General features: G+C 35.0%; 1 protein-coding gene across 8 annotated transcripts in view; it reads left to right on the top strand.

Annotated features, from left to right (window-relative positions):
* BIRC6 (baculoviral IAP repeat containing 6) overlaps nt 1-24,976 on the top strand; it is a 212,807-nt gene that overhangs the window by 86,106 nt on the left and 101,725 nt on the right. For 4 of the 8 annotated variants that reach the window (XR_008700176.1, XM_055539753.1, XM_055539756.1 and 1 more), the window contains 19 exons: nt 2,735-2,922; nt 3,685-4,008; nt 4,218-4,317; nt 6,640-6,854; nt 7,186-7,394; nt 7,720-8,066; nt 8,946-9,165; nt 9,670-9,803; nt 10,544-10,681; nt 12,062-12,189; nt 14,057-14,188; nt 15,003-15,218; nt 16,000-16,183; nt 16,800-16,955; nt 18,736-18,869; nt 19,494-19,647; nt 21,991-22,107; nt 24,059-24,213; nt 24,711-24,837. Coding sequence is in view for 7 of the 8 variants with exons in the window: in XM_055539753.1 (XP_055395728.1) it covers nt 2,735-2,922; nt 3,685-4,008; nt 4,218-4,317; nt 6,640-6,854; nt 7,186-7,394; nt 7,720-8,066; nt 8,946-9,165; nt 9,670-9,803; nt 10,544-10,681; nt 12,062-12,189; nt 14,057-14,188; nt 15,003-15,218; nt 16,000-16,183; nt 16,800-16,955; nt 18,736-18,869; nt 19,494-19,647; nt 21,991-22,107; nt 24,059-24,213; nt 24,711-24,837 (3,378 nt within the window). In the remaining variant the exon portion in view is untranslated. The remainder of the gene's footprint in view (nt 1-2,734; nt 2,923-3,684; nt 4,009-4,217; nt 4,318-6,639; nt 6,855-7,185; nt 7,395-7,719; nt 8,067-8,945; nt 9,166-9,669; nt 9,804-10,543; nt 10,682-12,061; nt 12,190-14,056; nt 14,189-15,002; nt 15,219-15,999; nt 16,184-16,799; nt 16,956-18,735; nt 18,870-19,493; nt 19,648-21,990; nt 22,108-24,058; nt 24,214-24,710; nt 24,838-24,976) is intronic. The other 4 variants (XM_055539755.1, XM_055539757.1, XM_055539754.1 and 1 more) reach the window with 3 other exon arrangements.

Below are 24,976 nucleotides of genomic sequence, written 5' to 3' on the forward strand. Positions count from 1 at the left end.
CTCACAATTTCATTTTCATTTCTCTTTATTTTTTTCTTTGCTCTTGTAGTAGCAGAATGACATTTTCTTGGATTGTTTGTCTTTTATGTGTTTCTCGTGATTTACCTCATTTTCCTTTGAATATTATTTGGGCATTAGATTTTAAAGTCAGTAGAAGGCTAAAGTATACATGGTTAATATTGAAAGTCATTTAAATTATCCCCAAAGTACAAGGCCAACATAAATGCTTCAGTAAGTCTAATAATTTTCCCTCTAGAGTTGGAGTGAACTTCTGTTGCTTTGGTGGAACAGTTGGTGGAGCAAGTAGATTTTATTTTGGGGCACACAGCTTATATGAGATATGACTGCGTTTTCGTTGACCAAACTCATATAGTTGAATTTGTGCGTGGTATATGAGGTATTGGATGGCTTCAGTGTAGTGACCTTTTTTTTTTTTAATAGAGGACATTTTTTATTCTAAGAGGCTATGCACAGTTTTGTTGTTATTTCTATCTTGTGATTATAACTTAGTTTAAAAAAATAATTTATTTGAATTCTGGCATAGCATATTCATTGTTAAATGTCAAGATATGCTGTTAGATTACCTCCCCCGTCCTACTTTTCAAATATTTATGAGCAAATTACTTCCCTCAGTTTTACTTATTTATATTTATTGGGATATTGTGGATTTAAAATGTTGTGTTAATTTTTTCTGTGTCTCTCCCTCAGTTTTAGATACATTACCTGTGAAATAGGGTAACAATATTACGTACTCATGGGCCATTGCAAAGTTTAAGTGAGTTAAGTTCCTTGCTTAGCATTGTGCCTCATGTTATATTTGATTTCACATGGCCCTTGTTTCTAATCCTAGTTCTACCACTAAGGTTTTAGCTCTACAGGGCAACTTCTACATTTGCTATTATTGTGGCAGTTGTCTTTCCTCCATATAAGTGAGTCTTTCTCATTCTGACTTATTTCACTTAATGTAATAATTTCCAAGTTCATCCATGTTGCCGCAAATGGCATTGTTTCATATTTTTTCATGGCCATGTAGTATCCCATTATATATGTATACCACATCTTTATCTATTCATCTTTTGATGGGCACTTAGATTGCTTCCTTGATTTGGCTATTATAAATTGTGCAGCAGTGAACATTGGGGTATGTGTATGTTTTTTTGAGTCAAAGCTTTCTCTGGTTATATTCCCAGGAGTCGGATTGCTGAATCATATGGAAATTCTATTTTTAGTTTTTTAAGGAACCTACATATTGTTTTCAGTAGTGGCTGTATCAACTTACATTCCCACCAACAGCATAGGTGGGTTTCCTCTTGTCCACCCTCTCTCCAGCATTTGTTGCTTGTAGACTTTTTAATTAGGCCATTCTGACCAGTGTGAGGCAGTGCCTTGTTGTAGTTTTGTTCTACACTTCTCTTAATAATTAGTGGTGTTGAGCATCTTTTCACGTGTCCATTGGCCCTCTGTATGTCTTCTTATATTTAGGTTTCTGCCCATTTTTCAGTTGGGCTGTTTGCTTTTTTATTGTTGGGTTGTATGAACTGTTTGTATATTTTGGATATTAAGCCCTTGCTGGTCGCATTTTCCCAAATATTTTCTCCCAATCCATACGTTGTCTTTTTATTTTGTTTATAGTATTCTTTGCTCTGCCTGTGAGTTTGATTAGGTCCCATTTGTTGATTTTTGCTTTTATTTCTGTTGCCTTGGGAGATTGACCTAAGAAAACATTGGTGTGATTTATATCTATTTATCTGTAGAATATTTTGCCTATGTTCTCTTATGGGAGTTTTATGGTGTTATGTCTTATATTTAAGTCTTTAAGCCATTTTGAGTTTATTTTTGTGTATGATGTGAGGGTGTGTTCTAATTTCATTGATTTACATGTGACTGTCCAGCTTTCCCAGTACAGCTTGCTGAAGAGACTGTCTTTTCTCCATTGCATGTATGTTCTTGCCTCTTTTGTTGAAGATTGTGTGAGTTTATGAAATTAAATTTTTATCTCAGCTTTTCTCAAAATGTTTTACACGGACACTGTTAAATATTTAATGGGAAAAAAGTTCTTCTATAATACATATTTGAATAATGTTGAAAAGGGGAGTACAAATATTTTAAACTTGTATAACTTTATAGATCTTTAAAAATGGTAGTATTCATGGGTAAGCAGTGTGTGCCAGACTTATCTGTGCATAGGACATGTTTCTCTTCCTGTTCATGTTCTGAGGAAACACTGCTTTACATATTGTATGTGGGCCGGATTCTCTTATTAGGCTGTGCTATAAAATGAGGAAATTGGTGTCATCAGTCTTCTTAAACGATTTTCTTATAATTGAAAGGTTTTTGGTTTTTTTTTTTAGCTTTTTAGGGGAGGGAGAAGAAGGTGTTGTTTCTGTAGGAAATCTTAGTAAAGCAAACATCAGTTTATTTCTCATGCTCAAACCGTATAAGATTATTGTTTTGTATTTTCATTTTAGCCATATTAAATGAAATGTCTTCAGGCTAAAAGTATTTTTAAACTTAAAAGTATACTAATTTTCTTTGATTAAGAAGTCATTCTTGGATCCCTTATACTTGAATACTATTATTATCAATCTGGTTTTACCATTAAGATTTCCTCTCAAGATTTTTATGTTTTAAATGAAAATTAAGTGTTGTTTAGTGTCGAAGTAGTGTGCTCTTGTACATGTTTCTCTGTGAGCCTTTTCTTTATCCTGTTTTTCCCCCTTTGTCTTAATGCCAGTGAGTTCCTTCGGGGTTACTCCTGCAGTAGGTGGACTATCATCTGGGACAGTTGGGGAAGCTTCGACAGCCCTGAGTTCAGCAGCCCAGGTAGCTTTGCAGTCTCTCTCTCATGCAATGGCTTCAGCCGAGCAACAGCTACAGGTGCTGCAAGAGAAACAGCAGCAGCTTTTGAAGCTTCAGCAACAGGTTGGAGACTATTTGGCTCTTTGTTCATGCTGTCTCTAAACTTCAAAAGCTGAAAAAGTACTGTAAAAATGACTGTTATTTTCATAAAGGAAATTAGGTTGACCGATCTGAGATAACCAATTTCTGCAAAAATTGAGGTAACATCTTCATGATATACTTAAATTTTTAAAAATTATATAACTGCATTTTATATTACATATCTTGGGGAATATAATTCATATTTTCTTTGTAATCTTTAAAATCCATTCTTTATTTATAAATATTCTTGGTCAAATGTAAGTGTTAACAGTTACTATTTTTATGGATTGTAAAACCTAAAACATTTAAAGACACTAAATGAATGTGAATTAAAATTTAGTAATAATAGCATGTTTTGGAGATTTTGTTGTGGACTATATACAATTCCTAGTGACAGATTGTGTCAGGTTAGGCAACATGAGAATCCGCTTCCTGTTAATATTTTGTTTTGAGAAGAATTTTGTTTCCTTATTTACGTTTAATTGCTCTTCTTTTCCACCTTTGCTTTGAGAAAGTCCTACTGCCGAAATACTCAGGAACTTTAATATTAGATTTTTAAGGAGATATATATGCAACATAGAAGTATCCCATTCATATTGAGTCAGTTTTTCTTACTTAATTTCATATTTATTGCACTAGGATCCAGTTAATCATGTTTATTTTCATAACATATGCCATATAGTGTTCCCCACAGATTAGGTAGGCAGGGTTAGTCTATATTTGTTGCTTTTACTTCTTTTACAGAAAGCAAAGCTGGAAGCCAAGTTACATCAGACAACAGCTGCAGCAGCTGCAGCAGCATCCGCAGCATCCGCAGCAGGTCCTGTTCACAGCTCTGTGCCTTCCAACCCAGTGGCAGCCCCTGGATTCTTCATTCATCCATCTGATGTTATTCCACCCACTCCAAAAACAACACCACTTTTTATGACTCCACCACTTACCCCACCCAATGAAGCAGTTTCCGTTGTGATTAATGCCGAACTTGCACAGCTTTTCCCAGGCTCAGTTATTGATCCCCCAACAGTCAATCTTGCTGCACATAACAAAAATTCCAACAAGTCCAGAATGGTAAATTACTATATTTTAAATAGGTGTTCGCTTAGACATTTAAAAATATTTTTATGTATACGCTAACTTTAGAAGGCAAATTAGATTATTTTATAAAATATTGCAGAATATACATCAGGAAATGAGACTTATTAACTTCATTTTATGGTTATTAGTTTTTATAGAGCAAGAGTGATAGCAATATAGAGTTATACTTTTTTCTTTTCTAGAATCCCCTTGGTTCTGGTCTAGCCCTTGCAATTTCTCATGCTTCACATTTTCTTCAACCTCCACCTCACCAGTCCATTATTATAGAGCGAATGCATTCAGGTAATCTTTTATTTTCTTAAAATATATATTTTTTTGCTTTGTCTGTTGGTTCTTGGAAGACAATATTTTGTAGTTTGATTTTCCTGTGGAAATAAATCACGCCTGCTCTTGGGAAAGTGCTTTTTTACCAAGAGTATGCATTACATTAAGACTCAAGCTCTGTACTGATGAAGTTGAATGCAAGTGTGCTGCTGAGTAGTTTCATTCATTCTGTCCAAACAGTGGGTTTGATCTGTATAAAAATCTTACCTCTTGGGCTATGGTTGGCATAAATATCTGCCTCCATTGTAGCTGCTCAGTTACAATTACACTAAAAATTATGCTTAAAGAGGTATTTCTAAGGCTAGCATTAGTCTCATGGTTCTAATCTTGGAACCATTTTTTTGAGAATAGCTGACAGAGTTACTGCTAATGATAGTAACTAAGTAGGATTAACATTTCATGGTCTCTGGAGAACTAAGATTTTACTTAGGCCTCTACCATGCTTATATTGCTAGAGACCTATGATCAGGATAGGTACTTTCCGTTAGAGCATGTTTACTAATACACTGTAGGAAATGTTTCCCTTATTATCCTACCAGCTGTTATTTCTGGGCTTGAACAGCAGCAGAACTTAACAAAATCCTTGTTGTGTGTGTTTTTTTTTTTTTTTTTAACTAATTTATTCTTTATAATTGGAGGCTAATTAGGCTAATTGCAGGATTGTGGTGGTTTTTGCCATACATTGACATGAATCAGCCAGGGTAAATAATGTGAAGATAGTGAGTACTGTGTTAGTTTTCACTATATGAAGAGTTGAGCCATATTTGCTTTATTGCAGTGGGTTGTTTCCTCTTTGGAAGAGTTTTTAAAAAAATGTTAATGGTGTTTTCTGCCCAACTAACCATTCATTGGTAGCAACATTAGTGTTTGTGGCATTTAGACTGAAATTTATCATCCAGTCTTATGCGTCCAGTCTTACGAAGTGTTAGCAGTTGTTTAAACTATGATTTGGTTTTTTTATCTATGGGGTTGATGATGGCATGTTAGCCCCCTAAAGGGGAGAATTATGTTTTTCATTCAGTAGTCTTAGCTGTTTAGGAAAAATTACTGATAACTCCCTGGTTTTCCGTAAAACGGCTCTGTGGAGATATTACTAGTCCTATTAAATTTAGTTGGGTTCCTTCACCATATAGTGTAACTAGTAAGATTGCTATCTGGCCCCCAAGCCAATAAAGAAGAAAAATAATTAGGATTTTTATTAATGATTCTGCCTACTGTTTCAGTAATTGACCTTATTCCTGAAATGTATGTGAGATGCAAATCTGCTCTCCTCTCAGCTCATTGTTGCCTTTCGTTAATATGAGCTCACACAGAGAAGACATGCTCCCTCTTCAGTGTGGCCCTTAATAGTAAGCCTTCTGCATCATCTGGTACTGAGCTGACAAGACAGTGATGTGTCAATATGGGAGGAAAGCACTGTTCGAGAGAAGCTTTATCTGTCTCCATTGGAGGGCCTTAGTAAGAGATTTTTTTAGTGTGGTAGTAATGACTACATGCAGAGAAGACAATGGCACCCCACTCTAGTACTGTGGCCTGGAAAATCCCATGGATGGAGGAGCCTGCAGTCCATGGGGTCGCTAAGAGTCAGACACGACTGAGCGATTTCACTTTCACTTTCACTTTCATGCATTGGAGAAGGAAATGGCAACCCACTCCACTATTCTTGCCTGGAGGATCCCAGGGATGGCAGAGCCTGTTGGGCTGCCATCTGTGGGGTCGCACAGAGTCGGACACAACTGAGGCGACTTAGCAGCAGCAGCAGCAGCAATGACTACATGTGATTTAAGCCTTACACTTTTCCTTTACATCTCAACCACAATGTAGGATGCAGCTCCAAAAGATGTTAAACAGGGCTTAAGAAAACCAAAATCAAATAATAAATTTAGGCATCATTAATAATTTATCTGTGAAATTAGAAGAAAAAAAAAGACCAAATGACTGAAAGAAGAACAGATAAATAGTTTATTGAGTTCATCTATATTCTATTTTTGCTGATTTACCTTTTTTGGTTTTAAAGTTTTAAAATAAGCTTATGTGTACAGTTGGTTGCCTTCACAGTAACTTATTCTTATATATATATTTTAACTTAAATCTTGGAGTTTAATACAGATGGAAGTTTTAGACAATTTTTGAATGAGAATTTTTAACTTCTTAATTGTCTGTAGTTTAGTAAGTTGATTTTATATTTTAAGATAAATGTTCCAAATTGTTTCTGAGTGTATCTTGTGGTTAATTGTTGCGGTCTTTTATGTCAGCTGTTGCTCTCTCTCTCTCTTATAGGAGCAAGGAGATTTGTGACCTTGGATTTTGGCAGACCAATACTGTTGACAGATGTATTGATTCCCACTTGTGGAGACTTGGCCTCCTTGTCAATTGACATTTGGACATTAGGAGAAGAGGTCGATGGGAGGCGATTGGTAGTGGCAACTGACATTAGCACCCATTCACTAATTCTGCATGATTTGATACCACCTCCAGTGTGCAGATTCATGAAGGTAAAGAACTTCAAGAAGATGAATTGGTACACTCTCTCTGTTTCTGAAAAGTTAGAGAAAATATTCAGACATAATTTAAAAGTATCCTTATAATACAGGGAACCATACTCAATATTCTGTGGTAAACCATAATGGAAACGTATATAAAAAAGAGTGTGTATGTGTATGTATAAGTGAATCAGTTTGCTGTACAGCAGAAATGAACACAATATTATAGATTAACTGTACTTTAATAAAATATGTATCTTTTTATAATTATTTTTTAATATATGATTCAGATTTTTATTGTTGTAGATGAATAGGTATGTATATTTATAAGTTTTCATTTCAGATCACTGTCATTGGACGTTATGGAAGTACAAATGCCAGAGCTAAAATCCCATTAGGATTTTACTATGGTCATACCTATATCTTGCCTTGGGAGAGTGAACTGAAATTAATGCATGATCCTCTGAGGGGAGAGGGAGAATCTGCAAACCAACCAGAAATTGACCAGCATTTAGCAATGATGGTTGCTCTACAGGAGGATATACAGTGCAGGTTAGTAGAAAATTGGTGTATATTTTAATCTTATTGAAGCTGTATATTTTATATAATGTCTTGCATATACTTGGTCAAGAAATACTTTTTCATAAGTATATAGAGAAGGGCAAAAAGCAGGAGGACACTAGCGTGTTATAATGTTTAATGCATTAATATGATTTAATAATTTTTTTTTTTTTTTTACTATTTACCAATTGATTCATTCTTTCTAATAGTTGTATGTTAACTTGTTCTAGAGATTTAATTTTTAGTGTGTATTCGTATATGTATTTTAAAGAAAACATTGCAAGAATTATTTTGTTCATTTATTTTTTGCTTATAGGTATAACTTAGCTTGTCATCGACTGGAAACTCTTTTGCAAAGTATTGATCTTCCTCCTCTCAACAGTGCTAACAACGCACAGTACTTTTTGCGAAAGCCAGACAAGGCAGTCGAGGAGGACAGTCGAGTTTTTTCTGCCTATCAGGACTGTATCCAGCTACAGCTTCAACTAAATTTGGCTCATAATGCAGTGCAGAGGCTCAAAGTAGCTCTTGGTGCAAGTAGGAAGATGTTGAGTGAAACATCAGACCCAAAAGATTTAATTCAGACATCTTCCACAGAGCAGTTACGTACCATCATCAGATATTTATTGGACACTTTGCTCAGCCTTCTTCACTCTTCCAATGGTTTGTATTTAGCTTAAGTACTTAAAAAGGCCGGAAATACATTTGATACGATTTTGTATGTTTTAATGTATTAATATTTACTGGGTACTGTTTATTTTGATATCCTTTCTGATATGTTTTTGAAATGTGTTTTTAGGTTGATTCATTTTTTTCCCTTTTTTTAATTTGTTTTTCTTAAATAGGTCTATGGTTAATTTTTTCTTGAGTTTCAGCTATTGATGTTCTACGTCATTGTGTTACCTGGCAAAATAATAATTAATATTTGAAAATTCAACACTGAAAGCTGTTAATAAGTTGCTAATCTAACAGAACTGTCAGTTTCTAGCCAGGAGCTATTTTTGATCATTACATATGGTTGTGACTGTGTGCACCCAAATACACACACACACACACACACACACACAGCTATCTGATTCACCTAACTCCACATAGAAGAAGTATGCTGCTGCTAAGTCACTTCAGTCATGTCCAACTCTGTGCGACCCCATAGACGGCAGCCCACCAGGCTCCACTGTTCTTGGGATTCTCCAGGCAAGAACACTGGAGTGGGTTGCCATTTCCTTCTCCAATGCATGAAAGTGAAAAGTGAGAGTGAAGTCGCTCAGTCGTGCCGGACTTAGCGACCCCATGGACTGCAGCCTACCAGGCTTCTCCCCCCATGGGATTTTCCAGGCAAGAGTACTAGAGTGGGGTGCCAAGTATAATTGATGTAATTGCCATTTCCCCCCCAAATATTGAGCGATTAAAATTCTATATATAAGGAATAAATAAATAGACCAGATTTTGCTGGTAAGGAGGAAAGCCTATCTGGGAATGCTGATTTTGATCCTACAGCATACTCTTAAATAGGAAATTTTACTGTTTTCTTTCTTGTAATAGGACACTCTGTTCCTGCAGTTTTGCAGAGTACGTTCCATGCCCAGGCCTGTGAAGAGCTTTTTAAACACCTGTGCATCAGTGGAACCCCAAAGATACGGTTGCATACTGGTCTTCTACTTGTTCAGCTGTGTGGTGGTGAAAGATGGTGGGGCCAGTTTCTTTCTAATGTTCTTCAGGAATTGTACAATTCCGAGCAGCTTCTCATCTTTCCACAGGATAGGTAGGTCAGAAAATGCTGGAATAATTTGTTATTAGTGATTTATTCCCACAGTGTTCAAATTGGAAATGTTGTGTATGTGGGTACTGAGTGTGGAAAAATTAAGCATGTCTTTTCAGAGTTTGAGCAATGCCCAGTGAAGGGCATATTGAAGAAGATTCTACATGATATAACTGAACCATATTCTTCAGTTTCCTAACTGAATCTGTGGAGTTTATTGATTTGTGTTTACAAGTATTTCCTATCAGATTCTATTGCTATATGTGTCAAACGTATTTTTTTGAGTCTGTGATAATGTTGTTTCTACGTGATTTCTTGTGGATAAACTTAGAAAATATAAGCAAATAGCTGAAAAAGAGCTATTTTTAACATTGTGCTTCCAGATATAAATCTTACTAATAACCAGTCTATCATTACTCTCTTAAATTACAATGTGAATTATTTTGAATATGAGCAGTTAAATTGATTCATACTCAGTGTTTGTATCTTTTTTTTTTTTCTTTTTAGGGTCTTCATGTTACTTTCCTGCATTGGTCAGAGATCACTTAGTAACAGTGGAGTATTAGAAAGCTTACTTAATCTGTTGGATAACTTACTGTCACCTCTTCAGCCACAGTTACCCATGCATAGGAGGACAGAAGGTATTATTTGAATTAGTGTTCTTCAGTAAAAACATAAGATTCCTGTAAATGCTGTTTTTTATAAACTATCTACTCTGAAATATTTATTTTAATATTCGTTTTGCTGCACATTTTGTTGATATTTTTGTGACACAGACTTTTTAGAATGACCAGCCTTCATGTGATTGGCTGTCATGTGGTTACTGCTTTTTCAATGTGTACCTTTTCTTTATGTGAATTTTGAACTTGGAAATTATCGTGTATGTTGTTTTTATACTATCATGATTAAAATCGGCTCTCATGTTTAAGTTTTTTGGCAGCATTGCCGTTCTGTTTATTGATAATGAGCTTCATTTGAGCACGAAAATTGTTACTGGAATAAAAACTCTGAAACATAGTGCAAAGCTATATGACTTATAAATTGAGAGCCTTTTTAAAAAATTTCAGCCCCCTTTAAGTCTAAGAATGGTTTCTTATACCTTGTTTTCTGTAAGTTATTACCTGTTAGATTTCAAATTATACTTATGAATCCGTTTTTGTACCATGAAAGATTTGTTAAATCTTCCATTAGATTCGATGTGTTATTCAATTTGTGGCCGCAGGTTTCAATTTTGAGGCTTAATATAAATAAATATTAGTATTGATAATTATATGGTGTATTTTGGAGTTATAAAATATCTTAATTTTATAATTATTTTATCAGACTTCATTAGGATTCTTAGGGTCACATGACTGTTTCTCCCCCTTTCATTTCTGTACAGGAGTACTAGATATCCCCATGATCAGTTGGGTTGTTATGCTCGTGTCCAGGTTGCTGGATTATGTGGCAACTGTGGAAGATGAAGCAGCAGCTGCAAAGAAACCTTTGAATGGTAAAGACAGGGAGAGGTTTATGACAGGTATCAGACGTTTATAATAATCTGCTGGTGGGGATTTTGAATGAATATGCAATTTTTCCAGAACTGACTTTGGCCTGGAGAGTCCAGCTATATGTAATTTATGTAAGATATTTGTTACCTTTACCAGGAATAACATATATATAAGTGAAGTTAATGAGAAGGAAGTCTGTGAAGGGTTATTGTAGTTTTATGGTATTTAGTATGTCATTCCATTTACTGTTATAAAATGTTTCTATTAACTGCAAATGACATTTATGCCAAGATACAGAAATACCTAGATTTTTGGAAGTTGTAATCTCCATAAGCTTGAAGTACAGAAAATTTTTTAAATGAAAGAAAATCAAAGTGTAAGATAAATTATTTTCTTCTTGTTTTCCAAGTTAACAAGACTTTATGAAGCAGCTACATATCATATGTAAATACAGACAAGAATTTCCATAAAATTTGGAATTTTAAAAAATTATTAGAATTATACTATTAAAGGGCCGTTGAGATGTTTTATATGTAAATCGGTTGTTTATGACACATTGTTTGAGAATAGGGCGGGGAATTCTTTTCATGCACAAGGATTTTTTTTTTTAAACTGTGCTGTATATTAATATCTATAGGTCACTTCTCAGTTATAGACTGTCGAAGTAAGACACAAATGCAACTGCGTGTAAAGTTGGAATATAACAGATAGTATGTGAAGCCTTAGTTTTATTCATAGCATTCAGGTATTATGAAAACACATTGGTGGAAGACATTTTTTTAAGGCCTGAAGAATTTGAATGACTTGACAAAAGGATAATAAGAGAACAGAAAAAGCTGTCATTAGGTTAAGCAGATATGAAAAAAATCATTGAGGATTGGTAACAAGTGGGATTAAGCCTGAAGTGAACAGAATGACCAGTATGGAATAGTCTGGACACATTCCAGAATGAGAAGTAGAGCTATGCAGCATGGTTTTTTAACTATTCAGTCTTATTTTCGCAGTCATCAAATCGGATTATTAAGTATCCTTTTTTTTGATACCTGCATAAAAGCATAGAGTTTGAAATAGGCAATAGTGAGCATTTTGTTGTTGTTACATTTGAATGACTTTATCAAAGTGGTATTGTACAAAGATTAATTTTAAACAGTTGTGGAAAAAGTAGACTGTTACCTTAATGGAAAGATTGAAAGAACAGAGGACTCTGGTCTTAAAGTCATTTAGGGTCTAGGTTAACTTTTCTAAGATCACATGTTCTTAGCAGTTTCTTTACGATGGTTTCCTTAATTTTTTTCAAAAACTGCTTTCTTGTGATTGACACATTTATCATTTTATATTTTCTGGGTATGAGGAGTACTTTAAAATCACATTTATCATAATTATTAATACAACTTTTAATTGCTCTGTAGGTAACCAGTGGAGTTTCATTAACAATAATCTGCACACCCAGAACATAAGTCGGTCTTCCAAAGGCAGCAGTAGCCTTGATAGATTATATTCCAGAAAAATAAGAAAGCAGCTAGTTCATCATAAACAGGTAACTTTCGATATTTTTTTGCTTGTGTTGTTTTAGTGTGTGAGACATTGTATGAGATAGACTTCCCATCAGACCTTATGAACTACTTAATTTAGGGAAATTATTTGACACTTTTGAGATGGAGTTTGTTTGTAAGATGCCAGCAGTACATAGTTCACAGATTTTTGCCAAGTTCTTTTAAGCTGTCTACCTCCTCACATTTCTGATACTACTATTCTAAGTGCAGCCATCAGTTGCCTAGTCAGAAGACGTGTCTGCCTTTGTTTTCTCAATCCAGTCATTTTTCATGCTGCCCCAGAGGGTTCTTTTAGATACATACCTGATCATATCACTCCACCTCTAAATTGTTAGTGGTTTCCAGGTGATCTTTGACTGATGGTAAAACTCCTTAATATGGCTTTAGCATATCTGTCATCTGCCTGTCTAACTTTTAGGTTTGAATTTTGGCCTAGCCATATTGAATTTGAGTTCCTGGACCACCTGCAACCAGTCTTCTCATCCAAGATTTATTTTAATATGGGCTTATTCCCCCATCCCTTCCTCTCCCCCTGCCAAACATTTAATTTTCTATTTTGCTTGGATAATTGAACTTACTTTTCAGAAATTAGTTCATATTCACTTCCTCAAGGAGATCTTCCCTGATTTCTAAATTAGGATCCCATAAAATATCCCCATGTATTCTGTATTTTGCCTTTCGTTATATTTATTGTATTCTCCTGTTGAGATTCTTTTGTTAACCTGAGTTTATAGCTGATGTCAGATTCTTATATGCCACTACTTTATTATAAATGCATCTTCCTCTCTGTCTTACAATATATATAGAAATATATACTATATATTTAATATCCAGTATAGAGCCTTGTATGTCTCTTAAAAATATTTGTATAATTGATTTAAGATGAAAGAGAAAGTGAAATTGTTCAGTAGTGTCTGACTCTTTGCGACCCAATGGACTGTAGCCCGATAGGCTCCTCCATCCATGGGATTTTTCAGGCAAGAATACTGGAGTGAGGTTGCCATTTCTTTCTCCAGGGGATCTTCCTGACCCAGGCATCTAACCTGGGTCTCCCGCTCTCCAGTCAGACTCTACTCTCTGAGTCACCAGGGAAGCTAATTTAAGATGAAATGAGAATTTATATGAAAACATGTATGCTCTGAAAGTTTGTGAAAGCTTTGGGTTTTTTAAAAAGCATGACTTAGCACTAAATAACTTATTTCTGAGTTTTTCCACTATGAGCAACCGTTGGCCCTTTTGCAAGAAAAATGATGTGAAGCTTTTTCACATCATTGAAATCTGAATAACTTAGGTGAATTGTAATAATGTCATTACTCTGTTGTAATATTTTACTCTTGTTAGGCAAAATGGGTTAGGCAAAGTTGGGTAAAGTGTAAAAGGGATCTGCATTATTTTTTATAACTGCATGTGAATGTATAGTTATAGTAAAATTTTTAATTAATAAGAATCATAGACATACCAAACAATATACTACTCTTGAAGGAGATTTCCATAAAAGCCAAGCTAGGACTCTTGTACAGTAAAAATATTTTCCTAGTATATTTAAAAATAATTCTTTTCCTCTGTTTAAAAACATTCCATCAGTCAGTCTCATTAGAAGCTTACATTAAAAAAGTATTACACTTATTTCTCTTCTTCCATGGATAAGAAATTGGTTACTTCTTAATTACAGAATGGGGAGATCTTTTATTTGGATTTTGGAGGTGATTTTTAAAAAAATCAATATAGTTAAAACTAGATTTCACAGAAACTACTTGTTTCATTAGTTTGCCGTATGGATTCTGAGAGGTACAATAACTTATTTTGTTGTTTTTAACATTGCTAACTATAAGATTAACATTTTCTTTAAAGCAACTTAACTTATTAAAAGCAAAACAGAAGGCTTTGGTGGAACAGATGGAAAAAGAAAAAATACAGAGTAACAAAGGATCATCATATAAACTTCTGGTAGAACAAGCAAAATTAAAGCAGGCTACCTCAAAGGTATGATCTTTCTTTTTTTAACATAATTATCTTAGAAAAGTTACTCTTCCGTTTAGTATTAATATTTTAAATTATTTGAATAGTTAAATATCTTTAATAATGATCAGGAAGTTTTATGTTATTCTGCTTATCAGCAGAAAAATCTATCCTATGTACTTCTTTGGGGGGAAAGATAGCTTTAACTCAAGGAAATACATGGTTAATGTGGACTTTAAAGTATTTTTGTAGCGTATTTTCTTTAAAGTGGATTGTGTTCCAGTAAATTGATGATAAAAGGATTCAGGATGTGTACGGTTTTCCTAATGTGTCCATTCTAAGTGAAAATTAAAATTCAGTGATTTTTAAATTAAGTTTTTTTAAAAAATAATGACGTTTTTTCAACTTGGGGGATAGTGTTTCAATAGCAACCAAGTTTGCATATTGTGTTTCTATAAATATGAGATTACAATTATTCCAGCAAAATTTGAAATGAATTAATACTCTATACTTTGTATGTATAGGTTTCTTTACCATTCACCTTTTAAGATTATGTTTAGGGTGTTTTGGTAATATTTAAAATAATAAATTTGCCCTAATAGAGCCTTTTTGTAGAATTCCTCCTTTCTGAAATTCTATTTGATATCTGATGCATTATTCTAAAATAGACAGAGGTATATATTGTCAGAACTTTTTGAAGCTTATGGTTTGCCTAAAAGTCTTGTTCTTTAGAAGTTGTGTTTTCTGAGTGTATATTTTCATCTCAGAAATAAACTCATATTGAAAGACTTTTCATTCAATAAACACTGATTTAAATATTGTAAATTTCTGTGTCTAGCACTTTAAGGATTTAATTCGGCTTCGTCGGACAGCGGAGTGGTCTCGTTCTAATTTAGACACAGAAGTTACAACAACAAAAGAAAGTCCAGAGATAGAACCACTTCCATTTACTCTGGCCCATGAACGTTGTATTTCAGTAGTCCAGAAACTTGTCCTGTTTCTCCTCTCTATGGATTTTACATGCCATGCAGATCTCTTATTGTTTGTTTGTAAGGTAAGTAAAGTAATAGGCCTAGTTTATAATTACAGGCTTAGAGAATAAGAAAAAGAATGAAGAAAAAAATACAGTTTTAAATTGAGTTTTAAGAGAAATAAAAGTGCTTTGGTTTTCCTTTTATGTGGTTTAGTTTTTTTTAATGTGCCTTGAAAGACTTTAGAAATACTTGGGCACTTATTTTTATGAGACCTATTATACAGTTTTAATCTAGTTAAAAGTAGATTAATGTAGACTTGAAATGTAAATAGTGTGAAGTGAAGTGAAAGTCGCTCAGTCGTGTCTGACTCTTTGTGACCACAGGGACTATACAGTCCATAGGATTCTCCAGGCCAGAATACTGGAGTGTGGGTAGCCTTTCCCTTCTCCAGAGGATCTTCCCAACCCAGGGATCGAACCCAGGTCTCCCGCATTGCAGGCGATTCTTTAAATGCTGAGCCACAAGGGAAGCCTTGGATATGTGTGTACAGCCTACCGTTTTTCTTTTAAGATAGGTGATCTACAAATGAGTGTCAAGTTATAGCAGTGAAGTCTGTATTAATGCCCTGAAGGCTTTCCTGTAGCATATTCATTGTTTGTAGAAATTGAACTTTTCAACTCAGATTTTTTTAACCTGGATTTTAACATTTAATCCATGAAATTACATTTCCTTGGCATTTCATGTCAAACAGTTATTTTGATATCAAAAGCATATCTCATTGAAAAGTTACTTCAGTGCTTTATTTTTGGAGAAAACATGTAATAGCTACTTAAGTGTATGATTTTATAAAATGTATTACAGGTTCTTGCACGCATTGCGAATGCCACGAGGCCAACCATACATCTATGTGAGATTGTGAATGAACCCCAGCTGGAAAGACTGCTATTACTTTTGGTTGGAACTGACTTCAATAGAGGAGATATATCTTGGGGTGGTGCTTGGGCTCAATATTCCTTAACTTGTATGCTACAGGATATTTTAGCAGGTTTGTTAGGATTTATTTTTAATAAGGTATATAGAAATGAGCTTGTCGATGCTTGACTAATCATTAAAGGAAACTGTGCCCCTCAAAAGTGTAAATGTCTCATCTCAGCAGTAGCAACCCTTTCAAATTACTTCTGTGTTTAATTATGTTGACACCTGTGATAAATGCAAGTGTTTATGGAGGAATTAGGTTATAAAGTGCAGGGATATGGGAGCTAGTCTGCTTCCTTATTAATACCAGCAGTGGGCTGCTTCCAAGTCCTCTTGGTGCGCTTGAGGAAGGTACTCCCTGTTCCTCAGTTTTTTCATCTGTAAAATAAGATAATAAAAACATCTCTATTGTTATTTTGATGAATAAGTGAGTTAATATATTTAAAGTGATGATAACAACTCCTTGTTCATAAGGCACACATTTTATGTTTTTACTAGTTAGCATTTGAAGTTAGTGCAATGGAAGGCCCTAGCATTTCCTTGTATAGATAAGGACTCATTTGCCTCAGAATCTTTTATGGTTGGTATAGTGTACATGCTATTCTCTATACTAGATGAAAAAAATATGTTTTGGGTGTCCGTTTACTAATTACTAACAGTTAAGGTGATGATATTCTCACCTGCAGGAGAATTGCTGGCTCCAGTAGCTGCAGAAGCCATGGAGGAGGGACCAGTGAGTGATGATGTAGGTGCAACAGCCGGTGACTCAGATGACTCCCTGCAGCAGTCTTCAGTTCAGCTGCTGGAAACTATCGATGAACCTTTGACACATGATATGACAGGTACATCCTTTGCATTTGTAACTAAACATATCCTTAGCTCTTTTTTTAAAAATGTGAACTTAAATTTCAAAATTAAGAATATTAATGAAGTGTAAAATTTTTATAGTAAGTCTTTGGCCTTAGTAACCATATCAGTATTTTTCTGATTAACAGGTTTTACTTTGATTTTCTGCATGCTTTTTTTAAAAAACAATTGTTACTTATTTATTTATGCCTGTGCTGGTTCTTCATCGCTGAATGGGCCTTTCCCTAGTTTTGGTGAGCGGGGGCTGCCCCTCACTGTGGTGTGGGCTACTCCTCACTGTGGTGTGCAGGCTTCTCCTCACTGTGTGTGTGGGCTTCTCCTTGTGGTGTCTCTCTTGTTGCAGAGCACTGGCTCTAGGTGCACAGGCTTCAGTAGTTGCAGCACGTGGGCTCAGTAGCTTCAGTTTCTGGGCTCTAGATCACAGGCTCAGTTGTGGTGGCAAACAGGGTTAGTTGCTCCACGGCAGGTGTGGTCTTCCCTGACCCAGAATCATCTCCTGTCTCCTGCATTGGAGAGGCGCGTTCTTTACCACTTAGCCACAGGGGAAGCCCTTTGCATGCTTTTTCTAATAAAATGGTATCCTTTCACAGTGTCCATGTTTTTTTGATACAGTCTTACTTGGCTCTGTGGAAGGAATTACAAGCTAGAAAGCAGTTAAAAATACACAGTGGTAAAGACAGCAAGGTTAATGGCTCTTGTCTTTTTCTTTCTTTGTTTTCTGCCTTGTCAAAACTATAATGTGCATCTTAGCATGTGCAAACCTTTGTGGTGTACTCCCTACTTTTCAAGACTGTTTAATTTATTACCTTATATATTGCGATGCTACAGTCATTTCATTTGTTTCATTAGTTAATCTTAGATTCTCTCATGATTTTTTCCTTTCTGTCTGATAGTCCCTTTACCTGGAGGAGATTTTCTACTCTAGTTTGCATAGTGAACTTCTTGTCTGAGATTCACATACAGCTACCCTCCTCCAAGAAGCTTTTCCCATCACCACCAGCTATGTTGGAGACTGCTGTTGGTGCTACCTACTTCCTTGATTGTCTCCAGTAGCAGCTACCATGCTGTATTTGGTTTAATTTCTGTTGTGTACGCTCACCTCTGAACCCTTGTTAATTTATTGGAAGGTAGAGATGTGTTTTATTGATCTTCATATACTCAAACCCTAATGCAGGCTGATGTTTTCTTGACATTGTATAAATATATGTTGAATAAAAAAGAGTGAGAAAGAAAGGAAGATAAAGGTTGGAAGGCGTAAAAGGCTGGTCAAGCATTTGGAGTCATCTGAGAGCAAAATAGTTTCTAATTCATGATAGAAAAATAAGGTGAATAGCAGTGTTCTTAAAACTTTACATTTCACTTTAATAATGGGTTTTCTTTCCCTAACTATTAGGTGTAATTTATGAATTATATATTGGAGGCAATAAAATGAGCAATAATTGTTCATTCTAGAAATGGTTAATGATTATTTTTAATAGCAAAGTTTATGTAATTTGATTCAACAAGGACTAATCCTGTGGTCTTTTCCCCTAGGAAGTTACATACTATTGCACTGGTGTTTTTAATTGTGTGTGTTATAGGGTGATGTGTTTGCATACTTACTTATGCTTAATTGTCAAGTATAAAAATTTAGAGACTTCTATATCAGAAACATTTTATATTTAAGTAAATGTAATTGCTTTGTATTTAAAAGCTGTAGTATATTGGGTAAATTTTATATACTCCACCAAAAAAATCACTTTAAATTATTTGAAGGTGCACCTCCTCTTTCCTCTTTGGAAAAAGATAAAGAAATTGACCTTGAGCTACTTCAGGATCTAATGGAAGTTGACATTGATCCTTTAGATATTGATTTGGAAAAGGATCCTCTTGCAGCCAAAGTCTTTAAGGTATGATCCACTAGAATATTCTTTGCAATTAAAATCTTTCATCTTATACTTCTGGCTTATTGATTACTTAAAAGAGGAAAGTATACACTTAATGTAACCCATTATTTAGTTTGCTCAAAATTAAAATACTCTAGACACTATAGTAGATTGTTTTATGATACTATTGGAATGTTATAAGGAGAACTTACATCATTTTTTTAATATAGCTGCTAATATTACCTTAAATGTTAATAAGAACCATTAATAAACATAGGAGGTATGGTTAGGGAGTATAGACATTTCAAGCAGCATTTAAGGTCATCCAGGTTGAGTTCATTGCAGAATCTACGTCTTTACTAGCTGCTACTTTTTCTAAAGGAGATACAGTTCTAATACTTTATTTTAGTTTATTTTGTTTGTAAGAGATTAAGATGCTAGATTCTAATAAATACGGTCTTTTTAGACTTGGGGATACAATGGAATATTCTGAACCATTCCTATAGATCATTAAATTTATGTTTTAAAAATGTAAAGGGTAAGGGGAATGTTTACTTTGTAGCCCTGTTTGAGTTAAGGTGGTGTAAATAATATGTTATTCTTAGTAAAAAGTCAAAAATAAACCACAGTTTTTTCTATTTTTTTAAGCCAATAAGCAGTACATGGTATGACTATTGGGGTGCTGATTATGGCACCTACAATTACAACCCGTACATTGGAGGTCTTGGAATTCCTGTAGCAAAGCCACCAGCAAATGCAGAGAAGAATGGATCACAGACAGTTAGTGTTTCAGTGTCTCAGGGTAAGTGAGGCACTGTTATTAAGACAAGCTATTCTTAAAACAAGTTCTCAGTTTGTGTATTCTTGGTCTCCTGAGAATTTGATCCTGAATGTATGCTGAGAGAGTTTATTATTGCAGGGCTGCCTTGAGAGTGACTGACACTCAGAGCTGTGTGTTGGTCAGTTTGGAAGCATTTCTATTTATGGTCCATCTTTTGTTTCTCAAAATAACACTTAGCAAAATATACTTGTGAGTTGTGTGAGTTTGCCAGTGGCTTTAATTATTTTTATTGTTATTGTACTTTATTTTTATTGTTCTTATAATAGTAAATTTACACTTATTTGTAAGCAGAACGGAATCACGTTGAGTATTATTTTTGTACTCTTCTAGTCACAGAGTACATAACTTTCTTTTTTCAATGAAATATTTTCTTAAACTTTGAATCATCCAAACATTTACTGAAAAGTTACAAGTATAATACAGAGAACAGCTTTATCCTGACCCATTTGGGAGTAAGTTGTTAATCTGATAGTTTTCTATTTTATTTTGTTTTACAAAGCAGGACATTTCTTCTACATCAGGAAGCACATTCCATCAAAATCAGGAAATTAACATTAGTACTAACTTGAAGACTCCATTGAAGTTTTAACAGTTGTGTGTAAATAATGTCCTTTATGGAAAATGATCCAGTACTAAATTGTACATTGCATTTTACAGTTGACCCTTGAGTAATAGGGGAGCAGAGGGGCCCACTCCCACACAGTTGAAAATCTGTGTATAACTTTACAGTTGATTCTTTCTCTCCAAAGTTTTGCATGTGTGTGGTAAGTCATTTAAGTTGTGTCTGACTCTGTGCGACCTTAATGGCTGCAGCCAGCCAGTCTCCTTTGCCCATGGGGATTCTCCAGGCAAGAATACTGGAGTGGGTCGCTGTGCCCTCCTTTAGGGAATCTTCCCAATCCAGGGATCAAACCTGCATGTCTTATGTCTCCTGCATTGGCAGGCAGGTTCTTTACCACTAGTGCCACCTGGGAAGCCTTTTACATCCATGCATTCAGCCAACTGTGGATTGTGTAGTATATGTTTTTTGAAAAAATCCGTGTAAGTTGACTTGTGCAGTTCAAAGTGTTATTCAGTTTGCCACACTTTTTCAGAGGTGACTTTCATGATCTTGATGCTTTTGAAGATCATAGGCCAGTTATTTGGTAGAATTTCCCTCAGTTGGGGTTTGTATGCTATTTCCTCATGATTGGATTCTGGTTATGTGACTTTGGCAGTAGTAGTAGGAAACTGTAGTGTCAGGTTTTTTTTACTGCATCCTATTAGGTGGCTCATGATTTTAATTTGGATCACTGCGGGTGCTCTTCAGTCTAATACTTGATAAAAGATGTCTATCAAAATTTTCCAGTGAAAAATTACTCTTTTCCCTTTTGCAAAAAATATTTTGATTGGTTGGAGTGACAGAAGACTACTTGGAAACTTATTTTTTGAATAGACAAATGGTTTCCTTTTTTTATTCAGTGTGTTATAATTTATTACCATTATTTATTTGTTTTAAAATATAGGGAACATAAAGTTTTCCATTTTAACCATTTTTCAGTGTATAGTTCTATGCATTAGGTAAATTCACATATCATTATTTATTTTGATATTCAAATTGCCCTGATTTGACCAGTGATATCTCCTTTAAACTGGTCTCTGTTTTTTTTTGACATGTCCTCATCTTTCTTTGAAGATTTCCCTTTTTTTGTCATCTTGTTAAATGCCCCAAGCTCATCATTTACTTTCCCTTTTCCAGACTGAGAGTTAGCCACTTCATGAACAAAAAAAATATTTCAAAACCTTTTAGTGGAAGAATTCAAGGTTTGAGTACTAGATATACTTGTTGCTAATTTGAGGCTGTTTCCATGGTCTCTTGATGGACAGATCTAGGGAATGTGTACACACATTTGTGTTTATATTTATTTCTGTATTTGTTTGTCTATCTAGCATGCCGCAAGTTCACACTGATACATCAGTTAATCTAACTGCAATCTAACTCCATAGCCTTCATTTTTCCTTTGTTCATATTTCTTTTTCTCTTGATAGTGAGGTGCCTGATTCTCCTTCTCCTTGATATACTTGCTTCCACTGTCATTGCTTCCCTACCTGGGCACCTCTCTTTATATCGCCACTGTCCCGTCTCTGGCCTCCTTTGCCCAGGCACTGTTAGCTGCTGTTCCTCTGGTGCCCGTGCCAGGTTGCTCTGATGGGAAGATGCGTTCCTCACCCTGTCTGGGGCTCAGATGTCAACATTTTGCTGTAGGAAGTAGGACATGAATAATAATTATTAAATAGCTTTTGTTTTTTAATTGTTTTTTGTAGCCCTAGATGCTCGCCTAGAAGTTGGACTTGAACAACAAGCAGAACTTATGTTGAAAATGATGTCTACCCTGGAAGCAGATTCCATTTTACAGGCATTAACAAATACATCTCCTACATGTATGTAAAAGTCACCACTCTTAGAGTATTATACTTAACAGTATATCTCTTGATTATCGTCAGATGTACTCAGTAACAGTGGATTTTTTAAAAAATTATTTTTGGCTACACTGAGTCTTTGTTGCTTTGCAAGGGCTTTCTGTAGTTGCGGTGACGAGCGGCCACTCTTTTTTGCTGTCGTGGGCTTCTCTTGTTGTGGAGCGTAGGCTCTAGGCATGCAGGCTTCAGTAGTTGCGGCGCACAGGCTCATTAGTTGCGGCTCTCAGGCTCTAGAGCGCAGGCTCAGTAGTTGTGGCACACGGGCTTTGTCGCTCCGTGGCACGTGGATTCTTCCTGGGCCAGAGATTGAACTCGTGTCTCCTGCATTGCCAGGCAGATTCTTATCCACTGCACCACCAGGGAACTACCAGTGACAGATATTTAAATTCTCCCTTGCTAATTTAGTAGCAAGTTGAGAGATAAGACAGAAGATTAATGAATTCAGAGGGTGGAAGGGGAACAGAACACCTCCATGTAGTGGTCTTAAGTTCAGTCCAAAATCTTGAGTCATGTTTTGCTATTTGTGGTAGTGTGAGGTTAATGACATTTTTGGGGAAGCCTGTATAGCTAGCTGCCTAGGAATTTGTCGCATTATATCCAAATTTATGATAAAGTGGGTTTCTTGATAGTAACATCTTTATCTTCCTTGAGGACATATGAAAGAAGATGAAAGACATATCATGATGACAGCCAAATGGGTCTGAATGAACAACAGAATTGAGACGACTTACTACCTAATTATCTATAGCAAAAGAAGAAAAACTTTTTATAGTGAATGACCAGATAGTAAACATTTTAGGCTCTCTGGGGCTGTGCATTGTGTTTTGCAGCTCTACTGTGACTTAAGCAGCTGTAGACAACGTATACCTAAATGAATAGCTATGGCTATTAAGAAAGCCATGTTACAGAGTCTGGTGGCCTGCCATATTTGGGCAAAGGACACAGTTTGCTGACTGTTGATGTTGTGCTAGACTTCAGTAGATCCCCTTATGTCATGTGAGTACAGTTAAGAGAGCAGCCTGTCTACCTTAAGATAGAGCTGTGCTAGGGAGATGGTGATGTTTTTACTTTTCTTAGGTCAAGAAAAATGAAAATGTGGTGGGACATGGTGATGAATAAAAGTACAGGGATACTAGTTAGAACCTAGGAAGCATGTCATGTCTTTTGAATGAGAGTTCACAATTCATTTCAATAGAGAAATTTGGGTTTTCAGATCTTCCTATGTAATGTTGAATTCTTTTGGTTTGCATTTTTCATTTTTTCTTGCCTTAGGAAGTACAGAAAAAATAGAAAAACCTAAGAGTTGGTGTAATGTTCTGCTTCTTGATATAGTCTATCTTTTGATTATTCTTCTGCCCAAAACTTATGTTCCTCATTTAGTATAAAACTTTCTAAATATATGAGAAAGTTCTCTTAGCATCCTTTTATTTCTTTGCTCACCATGAATCTATACTCAGTTAGTTCGGTGTGTGTATCCTCTCATCAGAACTTTTCAATAGTTCCCTGACAATTTTAATGTGTCATTCAAGGTTGAGAATCAATGGATTAGAGTCTAGATTGTTCTAAAGCCATCTTCTCAAGAAATAGGCAAGGGTCTTCTTTCTTTTCCTTTTTTCCTCCCTCTTATTAATTAGGAGAAAATTGCAGATAGAAATTGCTAGAGAGTAAGGTTCTTTCCCTTTGGTGGACAAGTGCTGTGAATTAGGGAGCTTCTCTTTGTGGTGATTTTTCTTTTGAACTTTTAAGTAATGTTGTAAAACCATGTTTTCAACCAATGTAATGCTGAATCATTAAAAAAAAATGCAATTTTAATTAAAAAAAAAAAAACCTTCACTTAACTGTACATATTAATAGCTAGTTAACATTTCTCCTGCTACTTTTTGATAAAGTCACAATTGTGTTTAATTTTCAGTATCACAGTCTCCCACCGGAACGGATGATTCACTTCTAGGGGGCTTACAAGCAGCAAACCAGTCCAACCAGCTTATTGTACAGTTATCATCTGTCCCAATGTTAAATGTTTGTTTCAACAAACTTTTTTCCATGCTTCAAGTCCATCATGTTCAGGTATGACTTCAGGAGAAATGGTGTATTTTTAGACGTTATTGCTGGCCTGGAAAAGATGAAATAACTGGAAAGATCAGTCTCAATCAGATAGGGATGATTTCTTTGTCACACTCAGATGGAAAAAGCTTAGAGGTATTTTAATTAACCACAGTTCATCAGTGATAGGTTATTTATTATTTTTATGATTTTAAACTTTACTTCTTTAGTTCTAACTGCATATTATACACACACCTGTATTTAAAGACTTGAGTCACCTCTTTTAATTTAGTAAAACATTTGTATTTGGTAAATTATAAATTTTAATTCAGTTAAATTTCATTTGATCTAGATTTTTAAGATGTTTGCGCTTCACCTGAATTGGAGTAACCAAAAATAGTATTTAATTGACAGATTATTTACTCATAATCGTAAGGATTCATACATAAGTTTTTTGTTTACATGGTATTTCATAATATCATGGGTACATTTTCTTTCTGTCAATTTTCATTGTTTTTCAGTTGGAATCACTTCTCCAGCTGTGGCTCACATTGAGTCTGAATTCTAGTTCATCTGGAAGCAAAGAAAATGGAGCAGATATTTTTTTATATAATGCTAATCGAATACCTGTCATTACATTAAATCAAGGTAAGATTTATTTGCAGAAAAGTCATTAACATAGCATAAAGTAAGTTAAAAAGAAAATGATTAGGTTAATAATCTTTATCATGGTTGTACTGTTTTAGTAAAACAAAAAAACACCTTTTTAAATATACTAACTTATTAA

The sequence above is a fragment of the Bubalus kerabau genome, chromosome 11 (assembly GCF_029407905.1).
Source record: "Bubalus kerabau isolate K-KA32 ecotype Philippines breed swamp buffalo chromosome 11, PCC_UOA_SB_1v2, whole genome shotgun sequence".
NCBI lineage: Eukaryota > Metazoa > Chordata > Mammalia > Artiodactyla > Bovidae > Bubalus > Bubalus kerabau.